The sequence below is a fragment of the Oncorhynchus mykiss genome, chromosome 4 (assembly GCF_057628025.1).
Source record: "Oncorhynchus mykiss isolate SJ-2025 chromosome 4, ASM5762802v1, whole genome shotgun sequence".
NCBI lineage: Eukaryota > Metazoa > Chordata > Actinopteri > Salmoniformes > Salmonidae > Oncorhynchus > Oncorhynchus mykiss.
In genome coordinates, this window is record NC_143025.1 from 92,517,501 (window position 1) to 92,530,214 (window position 12,714).

The 12,714-nt window shown below is 45.5% G+C and overlaps 1 protein-coding gene across 1 annotated transcript in view; it reads right to left on the reverse strand.

Annotated features, from left to right (window-relative positions):
* Positions 1–12,714, reverse strand: part of eya4 (EYA transcriptional coactivator and phosphatase 4) — a 141,567-nt gene that overhangs the window by 2,451 nt on the left and 126,402 nt on the right. Inside the window, exons 14-19 of the mRNA XM_090233319.1 lie at positions 7,466–7,555; positions 6,055–6,113; positions 4,960–5,120; positions 4,032–4,146; positions 3,307–3,428; positions 2,021–2,121 (exon numbers count right to left, since the gene is read on the reverse strand). Of these exons, the coding sequence (XP_090089445.1) occupies positions 2,021–2,121; positions 3,307–3,428; positions 4,032–4,146; positions 4,960–5,120; positions 6,055–6,113; positions 7,466–7,555 (648 nt within the window). The remainder of the gene's footprint in view (positions 1–2,020; positions 2,122–3,306; positions 3,429–4,031; positions 4,147–4,959; positions 5,121–6,054; positions 6,114–7,465; positions 7,556–12,714) is intronic.

Consider the following 12,714-nt stretch of genomic DNA (forward strand, 5'->3'; position numbering starts at 1 on the left):
TTAGAACCACTGGCCTGTAGAACCACTGACCTACAGAACCACTGACCTACAGAACCACTGACCTACAGAACCACTGGCCTTTAGAACCACTGGCCCTTAGAACCACTGACCTGTAGATCCACTGACCTGTATAACCACTGACCTGTAGAACCACTGACCTGCAGAACCACTGACCTACAGAACCACTGACCTACAGAACCACTGACCTACAGAACCACTGGCCTTTAGAACCACTGGCCTGTAGAACCACTGGCCTACAGAACCACTGACCTACAGAACCACTGACCTACAGAACCACTGACCCTTAGAACCACTGGCCTGTAGAACCACTGACCTACAGAACCACTGACCTACAGAACCACTGACCTACAGAACCACTGACCTACAGAACCACTGGCCTTTAGAACCACTGGCCCTTAGAACCACTGACCTGTAGATCCACTGACCTGTATAACCACTGACCTGTAGAACCACTGACCTGCAGAACCACTGACCTACAGAACCACTGACCTACAGAACCACTGGCCTTTAGAACCACTGGCCCTTAGAACCACTGACCTGTAGATCCACTGACCTGTATAACCACTGACCTGTAGAACCACTGACCTGCAGAACCACTGACCTACAGAACCACTGACCTACAGAACCACTGACCTACAGAACCACTGGCCTTTAGAACCACTGGCCCTTAGAACCACTGACCTGTAGATCCACTGACCTGTATAACCACTGACCTGTAGAACCACTGACCTGCAGAACCACTGACCTGTAGAACCACTGACCTGTAGAACCACTGTATATAATACTTATTAATTAATTTCTATCATTATTATTATTGTGTCTGTAATCAATTATTGTGGTTGAGTTTTATAATCCCAATCAGTCGGTCTAAGGAACCAGTCTACTTTCATTTCATAATTCGGTCTAAGATGCTAAATCAATTTAAACATACACGTTATTCAATTATTGCACCCACACTGCTCGCGCTGGCCAACGAGCGTCTGCGTTGCCAAGGGCTAAAATAGAAGTCAGTTCTATTTCTGACGCAGATCGCGCTGCAAGTCCTGCCTCTCCCATCTCCTCATTGGTTTATAGAAGCAGATAGATGAAAGATGAACTGTTTTGCCGGTCGTCGTGGTAATACTATGAAAGTGTAGATGCCAATCACCATATAAAGTCTAAAGAAGAAAAAGCCTGGAAGGAGGAGAGATGACTAGAAACGATTCGGTTGGCCGTTTTATGTGTGGATTAATTGTCGGAGTAGAGGACCTTGTGCATTTCAGGTAAAATAACAACTCAATGTTTATATCCCAGGACAAATTAGCTACGAACAGCAAGCTAACTAGCTAAATTGCCATAAATGTTTAATTCTTTTCGACCTGTCCCCAAATTAATATAATTGGTTCAGAGTTTGCTTTGATATTTCAACCTGCGTGTCGTGATCGCGTTTGGTGTGTGGGGGGGGGGGGGGGACAAAATCAATTTGCGCACGATGGTGGTGCTCCGCCCGGTTTAGGTACGGTCTCAAGAACCAGAGTCTACTTTTGTGTCATGGAAATAACAAAGGAACAAACCCAAACAGAACACAAAGCGACAGTAAGGAGAAGAAAGCCCCCCCAAAACCAAAAACCATAAACTCTACTACATCCACTACTGCAAAGAAAGACAGGCTTGTCCACCACTCAGAGCTCACACAAACACCATAGGAGTAGGGTGAAGTTGCCCCTTGACCCTGATCTTTGGTCCATTTATGAATCCCCCCCCCCCCACACACTAATGGGTACGGTTAGAATTGGGGAAGGGGGGGGGGGGGGATTATTTTAGATCTGTACCTAGGGGAAATTTCACCCCAGAGCTCACCAAAACCCCAAACCAAAACCCCCCCTCTAAAGGTTACTAAAAGTTACTACTGCAGGAAGGCAGGCTTGTCCACCACTCCACCACTCCGAAGCCCTCACACCACAACACACTCCACAGGGTCACGGCGAGGTTTTCAAAAGGTCACCTCCGCATTGTTTACCTTTTTGGCTGCCTGCTCCTCCTCCACACCATCTCCTACTACAACATAGACTACCTTCCTGCCATACCTCTGCATTATGCGCTCAAAGCAACCCTCTTTGCCTGCAATATAAACAAAGGGGGGTGGGGGGGGGGGGGGGGGGGGGGGAGGTCAAGGGTTAGAGGTCAGGAGAGAGAGAGAGGGGTCAGGGTGAGGTTACCTGGCTGGCTGCATGCTCCTCGTCCCGCCCGTCGCCAACCACAACATAGGTAATGTTATTGCCGAAGCGGGAGACTATTCTCTCAAAACAGCTCTCTTTGCCTGGAGACAACAACAAAGGATGTGTACCTAGTGGCACCCTAATCGTAGTGCACTAGCTTTTGACCAGAGCCCTATGGGTGTGTTTTACGGGGCCCTCTGGTCAACAGTAGTGCACTATGAAGGGAATAGGGTACCATAGAGCCCTGGTCAACAGTAGTGCACTATGAAGGGAATAGGGTACCATAGAGCCCTGGTCAACAGTAGTGCACTATGAAGGGAATAGGGTACCATAGAGCCCTGGTCAACAGTAGTGCACTATGAAGGGAATAGGGTACCATAGAGCCCTGGTCAACAGTAGTGCACTATGAAGGGAATAGGGTACCATAGAGCCCTGGTCAACAGTAGTGCACTATGAAGGGAATAGGGTGCCACTTGGGACTAAAAGCTTAAACACAGATGTTTTTCTAACAAAGAGAGAGGATGAGACATTTCTGTAGATCAAGGATGGAGGAGTGGAATGAGAGGAGACAGGGAGAGAGAACAAACACACACACACTGATATAGCCATCTGTAAACACACATTGGTTGTTGTATTTTCCATTTAAAAAAAAAAACACAAGAGAAAGAAATGGATTGGCCCTGATAGTTCCTGACAACACACCTGGTCGCCACGGAGATGCTTCACATAAACAATGTCATCATAACAACCCTCCCCTCCCAGGCCAATGCCTGTCTCCCAAATGGCACCCTATTCCCTATGCAGTGCACTACTTTAGACCAGAGCTCATAGGGGTCCATATAGCCTCATACAGAGGTCAGATCCCTGGTCAATTTGGGTTTAGTTCCGCTTGAGGTTAATTCCATTTCCCGTTCAGGAAGTAAACTTAAATACCAATTTTGTGTGTGTGTGTGTGTGTGTGTGTGTGTGTGTGTGTGTGTGTGTGTGTGTGTGTGTGTGTGTGTGTGTGTGTGTGTGTGTGTGTGTGTGTGTGTGTGTGTGTGTGTGTGTGTGTGTGTGTGTGTGTGTGTGTGTGTGTGGTTCTTACCTATTTTCGTTGCGCTGTATATGTTCTCAATAGGGAAGGCAGATCCTAAACTATACAACAGAACTTTAGCCACTGCTGGTATCAGCTGGGTTGTTGTTACCAACACATTTACACAGTTACTCCTGGACACAGAGAGAGAGAGAGAGAGAAAGAGAGATAGATAGACAGAGAGAGAGAGAGACAGAGAGAGAGAGAGAGAGAGACACAGGGAGAGAGAGAGAGAGACAGGGAGAGAGAGAGAGAGAGACAGAGAGACAGGGAGAGAGAGAGAGAGAGAGAGACAAGGAGAGAGATAGAGGGAGAGACAAGGAGAGAGAGAGAGAGGGAGGCAGAGAGAGAGAGAGAGAGGGAGGGAGGGAGGGAGGGAGGGAGGGAGGAAAAGAGAGGGAGAGATGGAGGGAGAGAGAGGGAGGAAGAGAGAGAAAGGAAGAGAGAGATGGAGGGAGAGAGGGTGAGAAACAGAGAGAAAGGAAGAGGGAGGGAGGGGGAGAGAGGCAGAGAGAGAGAGAGGGTGAGAAACAGAGAGAGAGGAAGAGAGGTAGAGAGACAGAGAGAGAGAGAGAGGCGAGAAGAGAGAAACACAGATAATTAGTATCAGTATTGACTCTGATCTCTGTTTTATTTGTCCAGTTCATGTTCATGTCAGAGACCGACTCAGTGTGTAAGCAGCCATTTTGTGTGCGGGGTGGGAGGCGTGTCCAGTGTGGGTGGAGGGGGCGGGGCACCTGGAGCTGATGATTGACAGGGACTTGAGTGCGTTGGTGAGCCAGGAGTCTGTTAAAGCCTCTACTTCAGCTCTCAGTTGTAACCACGCATCCCTCTTAGCCGGGCCCAACAGGCCTGTCAACAATAAACAACATCAACAATAAACAACAACAATAAACAACATTAGGGGCAGGATTTAATCTGACCACACTTTGTCCACAATGCGCCATATCAAAGGTTTTCCAATCGAGCCGACATATGCCATTTTGTTTTTACAGTGAACGCTGTCTTCGTGAACACAGAAACATTGTCTTTTAAACCACTAAGAAACATTTAGTATTGTCCTGTACTAAAGTACTAAAGTACTAAAGTAAAGTACTAAAGTACTAAAGTACTAAAGTAAAGTACTAAAGTACTAAAGTACTAAAGTAAAGTACTAAAGTAAAGTACTAAAGTACTAAAGTAAAGTACTAAAGTACTAAAGTAAAGTACTAAAGTACTAAAGTACTAAAGTACTAAAGTAAAGTACTAAAGTACTAAAGTAAAGTACTAAAGTACTAAAGTAAAGTACTAAAGTACTAAAGTACTAAAGTAAAGTACTAATGTACTAAAGTAAAGTACTAAAGTACTAAAGTACTAAAGTACTAAAGTAAAGTACTAAAGTACTAAAGTAAAGTACTAAAGTACTAAAGCAAAGCACTAAAGTACTAAAGTACTAAAGTAAAGTACTAAAGTACTAAAGTACTAAAGTAAAGTACTAAAGTACTAAAGTACTAAAGTAAAGTACAGGACGATACTAAATGTTTCTCAGTGGATTAAAATGTACACACTATACATATCAGTTGACAGTTAAAAAAAAAAAAATCTATATATTTATCCCACCCCCCTGCCTAAAAAAGAGCTCTCTGATTGGCTCCTCTCCAGTATACTCTTCTCCGATTGGCTTACCCCCCACATTGTTTTTGTATGTGCTATACATCTCTTTGACTCTTCTGTAGCGGAAGGCTAGTTTCCTCATCCAGTCCACCCCTCCGCGGACGCCCGTCGCCAGGCACAGACTCGCGCTGGTCGCCGCTGCATGGAAGCCATCAGTTGCAAAACTGTAAGTACTGTCAATAATAATAACAATGATGTGTTTTATTATAAAAATGGTAAGTACTGTCTATAATAATAACAATGATGTGTTTTATTATAAAAATGGTAAGTACTGTCTATAATAATAACAATGATGTGTTTTATTATAAAAATGGTAAGTACTGTCTGTCTATGAATTCTGCTCTCAACAGAACAATATGTCACAGAACATTCCTAATGGTTGACTCAAATGATTTAAGCCTGATTTTGCTGTCGATCCTGCGTGCTTGTTGTTGAGTTTATAATTGCAAACATCAGCAGTTTTTTTTTGTTACGCAACTACGCAGGATGGACATTTGCGTAGTTACTTGTAGTTCTTGCATTGTCTACGTACCACAGGAGGTTGGTGGCACCTTAATTTGGGAGGACGGGCTTGTGGTAATGGCAGGAGAGGAATTTAATTACATTATTTTTTTTTTTAACTAGGCAAGTCATTTAAGAACAAATTCGTATTTACAATGACCGCCAAACCCAGGACGACGCTTGGCCAATTGTGCTCCGCCTTATGGGACTCCCAATCACGGGCCAGATTTGATACAGCCTGGAATTGAACCAGGGACTGTAGTGATGCCTCTTGCACTGAGATGCAGTGCCTTAGACCGCTGCGCCACTCGGGAATTACTAGAATGGCATTCCATTCGCTCTGTTCCGGACATTATTATGAGCCGTCCTCCCCTCACCAGCCTCCTCTGGTATGATGTAGGCTTAAATGAGTAGTCGAGGATGTTTACAACTTGATGTTAGGTGACGTTTGTAGTGGCTGCTTAAAGAAAAGCATCCCATGGATTCCAGTTTCTCCTGACCCACAGACGGTTCTCAGAGCGAGGAACCGTCTGATCTCAAGTTGTTCACATCCTGAACTCCTCATTTAACTGTGAAGAAGAAAACGTAGGGATGTTGAACGCTCACCTCAGGTCCTGTCCGTTGTCGTCCGATGACACATCATCAATATGGACCTGATCACACTCCTGCACACCCACCCACACACACAGACAGAAACACACACACACACAGAAACACACACAGACAGAAACACACAGACAGACAGACAGACAGAAACACACACAGACAGACAGACAGAAACACACACACAGACAGACAGAAACACAGACAGACAGAAACACACACAGACAGAAACACACACAGACAGACAGACAGAAACACACACAGACAGACAGACAGAAACACACACAGACAGACAGACAGAAACACACACAGACAGAAACACACAGAAACAGAAACACACACAGACAGACAGACAGAAACACACACAGAAACACACACAGAAACACACACAGAAACAGAAACACACAGAAACAGAAACACACACAGACAGACAGACAGAAACACACACAGAAACACACACAGACAGAAACACACACAGACAGACAGGCAAACACAGACACAGACAGAAACACACACAGACAGAAACACACAGAAATAGAAACACACACAGACAGACAGACAGAAACACACACAGACAGACAGACAGAAACACACACAGAAACACACACAGACAGAAACACACACAGACAGACAGGCAGACACAGACACAGACAGAAACACACACAGACAGACAGACAGACAGACAGACACAGACACAGACAAGTTTAAGTCTTTAGTTTGTGTCACTAGGGGGCAGTGTCTACACATGAAGGAGCTACACACGTATCACAACCTCTCAGAGGAGGAGGAATGCTGATCTAGGATCAGTTCGACCTTTTTAAAATCACAATGCATTAGATTACACTGTCAGTGGGGATCTGATCCCAGATCAGTAGCTGTATCTATACAGTGTGTGTGTGTGTGTGTGTTCCTGAGCTCACCTACCTCTAAGTCATTGAAGAACAGGTGTGTGTACCTACCTCTAAGTCATTAAAGAACAGGTGTGTGTACCTACCTCTAAGTCATTAAAGAACAGGTGTGTGTACCTACCTCTAAGTGGTTGAAGAACAGGTGTGTGTACCTACCTCTAAGTGGTTGAAGAACAGGTGTGTGTACCTACCTCTAAGTCATTAAAGAACAGGTGTGTGTACCTACCTCTAAGTCATTAAAGAACAGGTGTGTGTACCTACCTCTAAGTGGTTGAAGAACAGGTGTGTGTACCTACCTCTAAGTGGTTGAAGAACAGGTGTGTGTACCTACCTCTAAGTGGTTGAAGAACAGGTGTGTGTACCTACCTCTAAGTCATTAAAGAACAGGTGTGTGTACCTACCTCTAAGTCATTAAAGAACAGGTGTGTGTACCTACCTCTAAGTGGTTGAAGAACAGGTGTGTGTACCTACCTCTAAGTGGTTGAAGAACAGGTGTGTGTACCTACCTCTAAGTCATTAAAGAACAGGTGTGTGTCTGCCAGGTTAAAGATCATCTCTTCCATCCTCAGTCCCAGTGTCACCGCCATGGGAGGGTCCTGTCAATCAATCAATACAACCGTCAATACATCCGTCAATACAGTCTCCATGTGTCGGGGGGCTAGAGTTCAGTCTGTTATATCTGGTGTAATTATCCAGTGTCCTGTAATTATCCAGTGTCCTGTGTGAGTTGAAGTATGTTCCCTCTAATTCTCTCTCCCTCCCTCTCCCTCCCGGAGGACCTGAGCCCTAGGATCATGCCTCAGGACTACCTGGCATGATGACTCCTTGATGTCCCCAGTCCACCTAATCGTGCTGCTGCTCCAGTTTCAACTGTTCTGTCTGCGGCTATGGAATCCTGACCTGTTCACCGGACGTGCTACCTGTCCCGGACCTGCTGTTTTCAACTCTCTCTCTCTCTCTCTCTCTCTCTCTCTCTCTCTCTCTCTCTCTCTCTCTCTCTCTCTCTCTCTCTCTCTCTCTCTACTGCACCTGCTGTCTCGACCTCTGAATGATCGGCTATGAAAAGCCAACTGACATTTACTCTTGAGGTGCTGACCTGTTGCACCGTCTACAACCACTGTGATTATTATTATTTGACCCTGCTGGTCATCTATGAACATTTGAACATCTTGGCCATGTTCTGTTATAATCCCCACCCGGCACAGCCAGAAGAGGACTGGCCACCCCTCATAGCCTGGTTCCTCTCTAGGTTTCTTCCTAGGTTTTGGCCTTTCTAGGGAGTTTTTCCTAGCCACCATGCTTCTACACCTGCATTGCTTGCTGTTTGGGATTTTAGGCTGGGTTTCTGTACAGCACTTTGAGATATCAGCTGATGTACGAAGGGCTATATAAATAAATTTGATTGATTGATCAAACAAACAATCGAACAATCAATCAATCAATCAATCAATCAAATGTATTTTATAAAGCTCTTTCTACATCAGCAGTTCTCAAGTGCTTGTACAGAAACCCAGCCTAAAACCCTCAACTGTTCTGGGTAGAGAGGAACCAGGCTCTGAGGGGTGACCAGTCCTCTACTGGCTGTACTGGGTAGAGAGGAACCAGGCTCTGAGGGGTGACCAATCCTCTACTGACTGTGACAAATGAGGAGCCTTCATCACCACCATCATCATCACCACCATCACCCCCCCCGCCCCCCCTGCCCTCCTCCCCCCTCTGCCTGGTATGTTCAACTAATCTCAGTAGATGCTGAGAGAGAGAGAGCGAGAGAAAGACATGTCACACTTGTTCTGTCCATCAACATTATGTCCCTCTTTAAAAATCCTTGGGGGACTGGGTGGGTGTGAGAGAGGTTTGGGGGGCAGCCCTGCCAACCCGCAGCTCAGCTGCAAAAACCATCATCTGCGATAGATAGGCGATTCGCTGACACCGTGAGACTCCCAGAATAGACACATACCGAGCACAGAGATAAATGGAGAGAGGGAGGGAGAGAGAGAGGGAGAGAGAGGGAAGGAGAGAGAGAGAAATGGAGAGAGATGGAGGGAGAGAGAGAGACATGGAGAGGGAGGGAGAGAGAGAGAGACATGGAGAGAGAGAGACATGTAGAGAGGGAGAGAGAGAGACATGTAGAGAGAGACATGAAGAGATAGACATGGCATGGGAGGGCAAAGGGTAAAAATAAGGAGAGTTGGGTAAAGAGGGAGAGACATGAAGAGAGGGAGGGAGAGAGAGAGACATGGAGAGAGGGAGAGACATGGATAGAGGGAGGGAGAGAGAGACATGGAGAGAGGGAGGGAGAGAGAGAGACATGGAGAGAGGGAGAGACATGGAGAGAGGGAGGGAGAGAGAGAGAGACATGGAGAGAGAGAGAGACATGTAGAGAGAGGGAGAGACATGTAGAGAGAGGGAGAGACATGGAGAGAGGGAGGGAGAGAGAGACATGAAGAGAGAGAGAGGGAGAGAGAGAGAGACATGGAGAGAGAGAGAGACATGTAGAGAGAGGGAGAGACATGGAGAGAGGGAGGGAGAGAGAGACATGAAGAGAGGGTGGGAGAGAGAGACATGTAGAGAGAGGGAGGGAGAGAGAGACATGTAGAGAGAGGGAGGGAGAGAGAGACATGTAGAGAGAGGGAGGGAGAGAGAGACACATAGAGAGAGGGTGGGAGAGAGAGACATGTAGAGAGAGGGAGGGAGAGAGACATGTAGAGAGAGGGAGGGAGAGAGAGACATGTAGAGAGAGGGAGGGAGAGAGAGACATGTAGAGAGAGGGAGGGAGAGAGAGACACGTAGAGAGAGGGAGGGAGAGAGAGACATGTAGAGAGAGGGAGGGAGAGAGAGACATGTAGAGAGAGGGAGGGAGAGAGAGGGAGGGAGAGAGAGATAAAGGTGAAGGAGAGCGATAAAGAGAGGAAGAGAAGGGTGCCAGAGCCAAGACCACCCTGCTATTAACTCAGTCTGTTCCATCACATCTCCTTTCCTCGTTTCAAATACCACATCTTCTAAACCAATGACCAGCCTGCGGCTTCTTCAGGTAAATATTTGATAATTATTTTATCAGTCACCTGTGCCAAGGAGAGGTATACAATAGGAGAGGTATACAGTAGGAGGTATACAGTAGGAGAGGTATGGAGAGGTATACAGTAGGAGAGGTATGAAGAGGTATACAGTAGGAGAGGTATACAGTAGGAGAGGTATGAAGAGGTATACAGTAGGAGAGGTATGAAGAGGTATACAGTAGGAGAGGTATACAGTAGGAGAGGTATACAGTAGGAGAGGTATGGAGAGGTATACAGTAGGAGAGGTATGGAGAGGTATACAGTAGGAGGGGTATACAGTAGGAGAGGTATACAATAGGAGAGGTATACAGTAGGAGGTATACAGTAGGAGAGGTATGGAGAGGTTATACAGTAGGAGAGGTATGGAGAGGTATACAGTAGGAGAGGTATACAGTAGGAGAGGTATACAGTAGGAGAGGTATGGAGAGGAATACAGTAGGAGAGGTATGAAGAGGTATACAGTAGGAGAGGTATACAGTAGGAGAGGTATGGAGAGGTATACAGTAGGAGAGGTATGGAGAGGTATACAGTAGGAGAGGTATACAGTAGGAGAGGAATACAGTAGGAGAGGTATGAAGAGGTATACAGTAGAGAGGTATACAGTAGGAGAGGTATGGAGAGGTATACAGTAGGAGAGGTATACAGTAGGAGAGGTATACAGTAGCAGAGGTATACAGTAGGAGAGGTATGGAGAGGTATACAGTATGAGAGGTATGATGTTGTAACTTTAATGTGTTACAGAGTTAATGTTTAAGTTTATTCGTTGAACTGTATCTAAAGATATTCCTTTAGATTTATTTGCATATGTAATTGTATTGGTTGTGTTGAATTACGCTTTTTGACTGCAAGTCCCAGAATGCCTTGCGAGAGGAATGAGTGATAACGCGGCAATTATGTGCAGGTGCGGGGGATTGTGGCTGACTTTCCAACAGCATCTTACCTGCATTGCTCTGTACCAAAACAATTGTTGTTAAATGTAAGTAAACAAGTATTCTTACTAAAATAAGCTTTCGTATCAAACCCGACGTCCCGAGTCATTACTAAGAAGTTAGTTAATCTAAAATATGGAGAGGTTTACAGTAGGAGAGGTATACAGTAGGAGAGTATACAGAAGGAGAGGTATGGAGAGGTATACAGTAGGAGAGGTATGGAGAGGTATACAGTAGGAGGAATATACAGTAGGAGAGGTATGGAGAGGTATACAGTAGGAGAGGTATACAGTAGAAGAGGTATACAGTAGGAGACGTATACAGTAGAAGAGGTATGGAGAGGTATACAGTAGGAGAGGTATGGAGAGGTATACAGTAGGAGAGGTATACAGTAGGAGATGTATACAGTAGGAGAGGTATACAGTAGGAGAGGTATGGAGAGGTATACAATAGGAGAGGTATGGAGAGGTATACAGTAGGAGGGGTATACAGTAGGAGAGGTATGGAGAGGTTTACAGTAGGAGAGGTATACAGTAGGAGAGGTATACAGTAGGAGGGGTATACAGTAGGAGGGGTATACAGTAGGAGAGGTATGGAGAGGTATACAGTAGGAGAGGTATGGAGAGGAATACAGTAGGAGGGGTATACAGTAGGAGAGGTATACAGTAGGAGGGGTATACAGTAGGAGAGGTATACAGTAGGAGAGGTATACAGTAGGAGATGTATACAGTAGGAGGGGTATACAGTAGGAGGGGTATACAGTAGGAGAGGTATGGAGAGGTTTACAGTAGGAGAGGTATACAGTAGGAGGGGTATACAGTAGGAGAGGTATGGAGAGGTATACAGTAGGAGAGGTATGGAGAGGTATACAGTAGGAGGGGTATACAGTAGGAGAGGTATACAGTAGGAGGGGTATACAGTAGGAGAGGTATACAGTAGGAGAGGTATACAGTAGGAGGGGTATACAGTAGGAGGGGTATACAGTAGGAGAGGTATACAGTAGGAGAGGTATGGAGAGGTATACAGTAGGAGAGGTATGGAGAGGTATACAGTAGGAGGTATACAGTAGGAGAGGTATACAGTAGGAGAGGTATACAGTAGGAGGGCTATACAGTAGGAGAGGTATACAGTAGGAGAGGTATACAGTAGGAGAGGTATACAGTAGGAGGGGTATACAGTAGGAGAGGTATACAGTAGGAGAGGTATACAGTAGGAGAGGTATGGAGAGGTATACAGTAGGAGAGGTATGGAGAGGTATACAGTAGGAGGGGTATACAGTAGGAGAGGTATACAGTAGGAGGGATATACAGTAGGAGAGGTATGGAGAGGTATACAGTAGGAGAGGTATACAGTAGGAGAGGTATACAGTACGTGTGTCTGAAATGGCCACCCATTAGCTATGTAATGCACTCCTTATGACCAAAGTAGTGCACTACATAGGAAATAAGGTGCCATAGAGCCCTAGTCTAAAGTAGTGCACTACATAGGGAATAGGGTGCCTTAGGGACCTGGCCTAAAGTAGTGCACTACATAGGGAATAGGGTGCCATAGGGCCCTGGTCTAAAGTAGTGCACTACATAGGGAATAGGGTGCCATAGGGCCCTGGTCTAAAGTAGTGCACTACATAGGGAATAGGGTGCCATAGAGTCCTGACCTAAAGTAGTGCACTACATAGGGAATAGGGTGCCATTTGGGAGACTAACTTTTATTATTTCAAACTTTATAATATTACCAAATGTAAAGGAATGTAACTAGATAATAACAAACTGG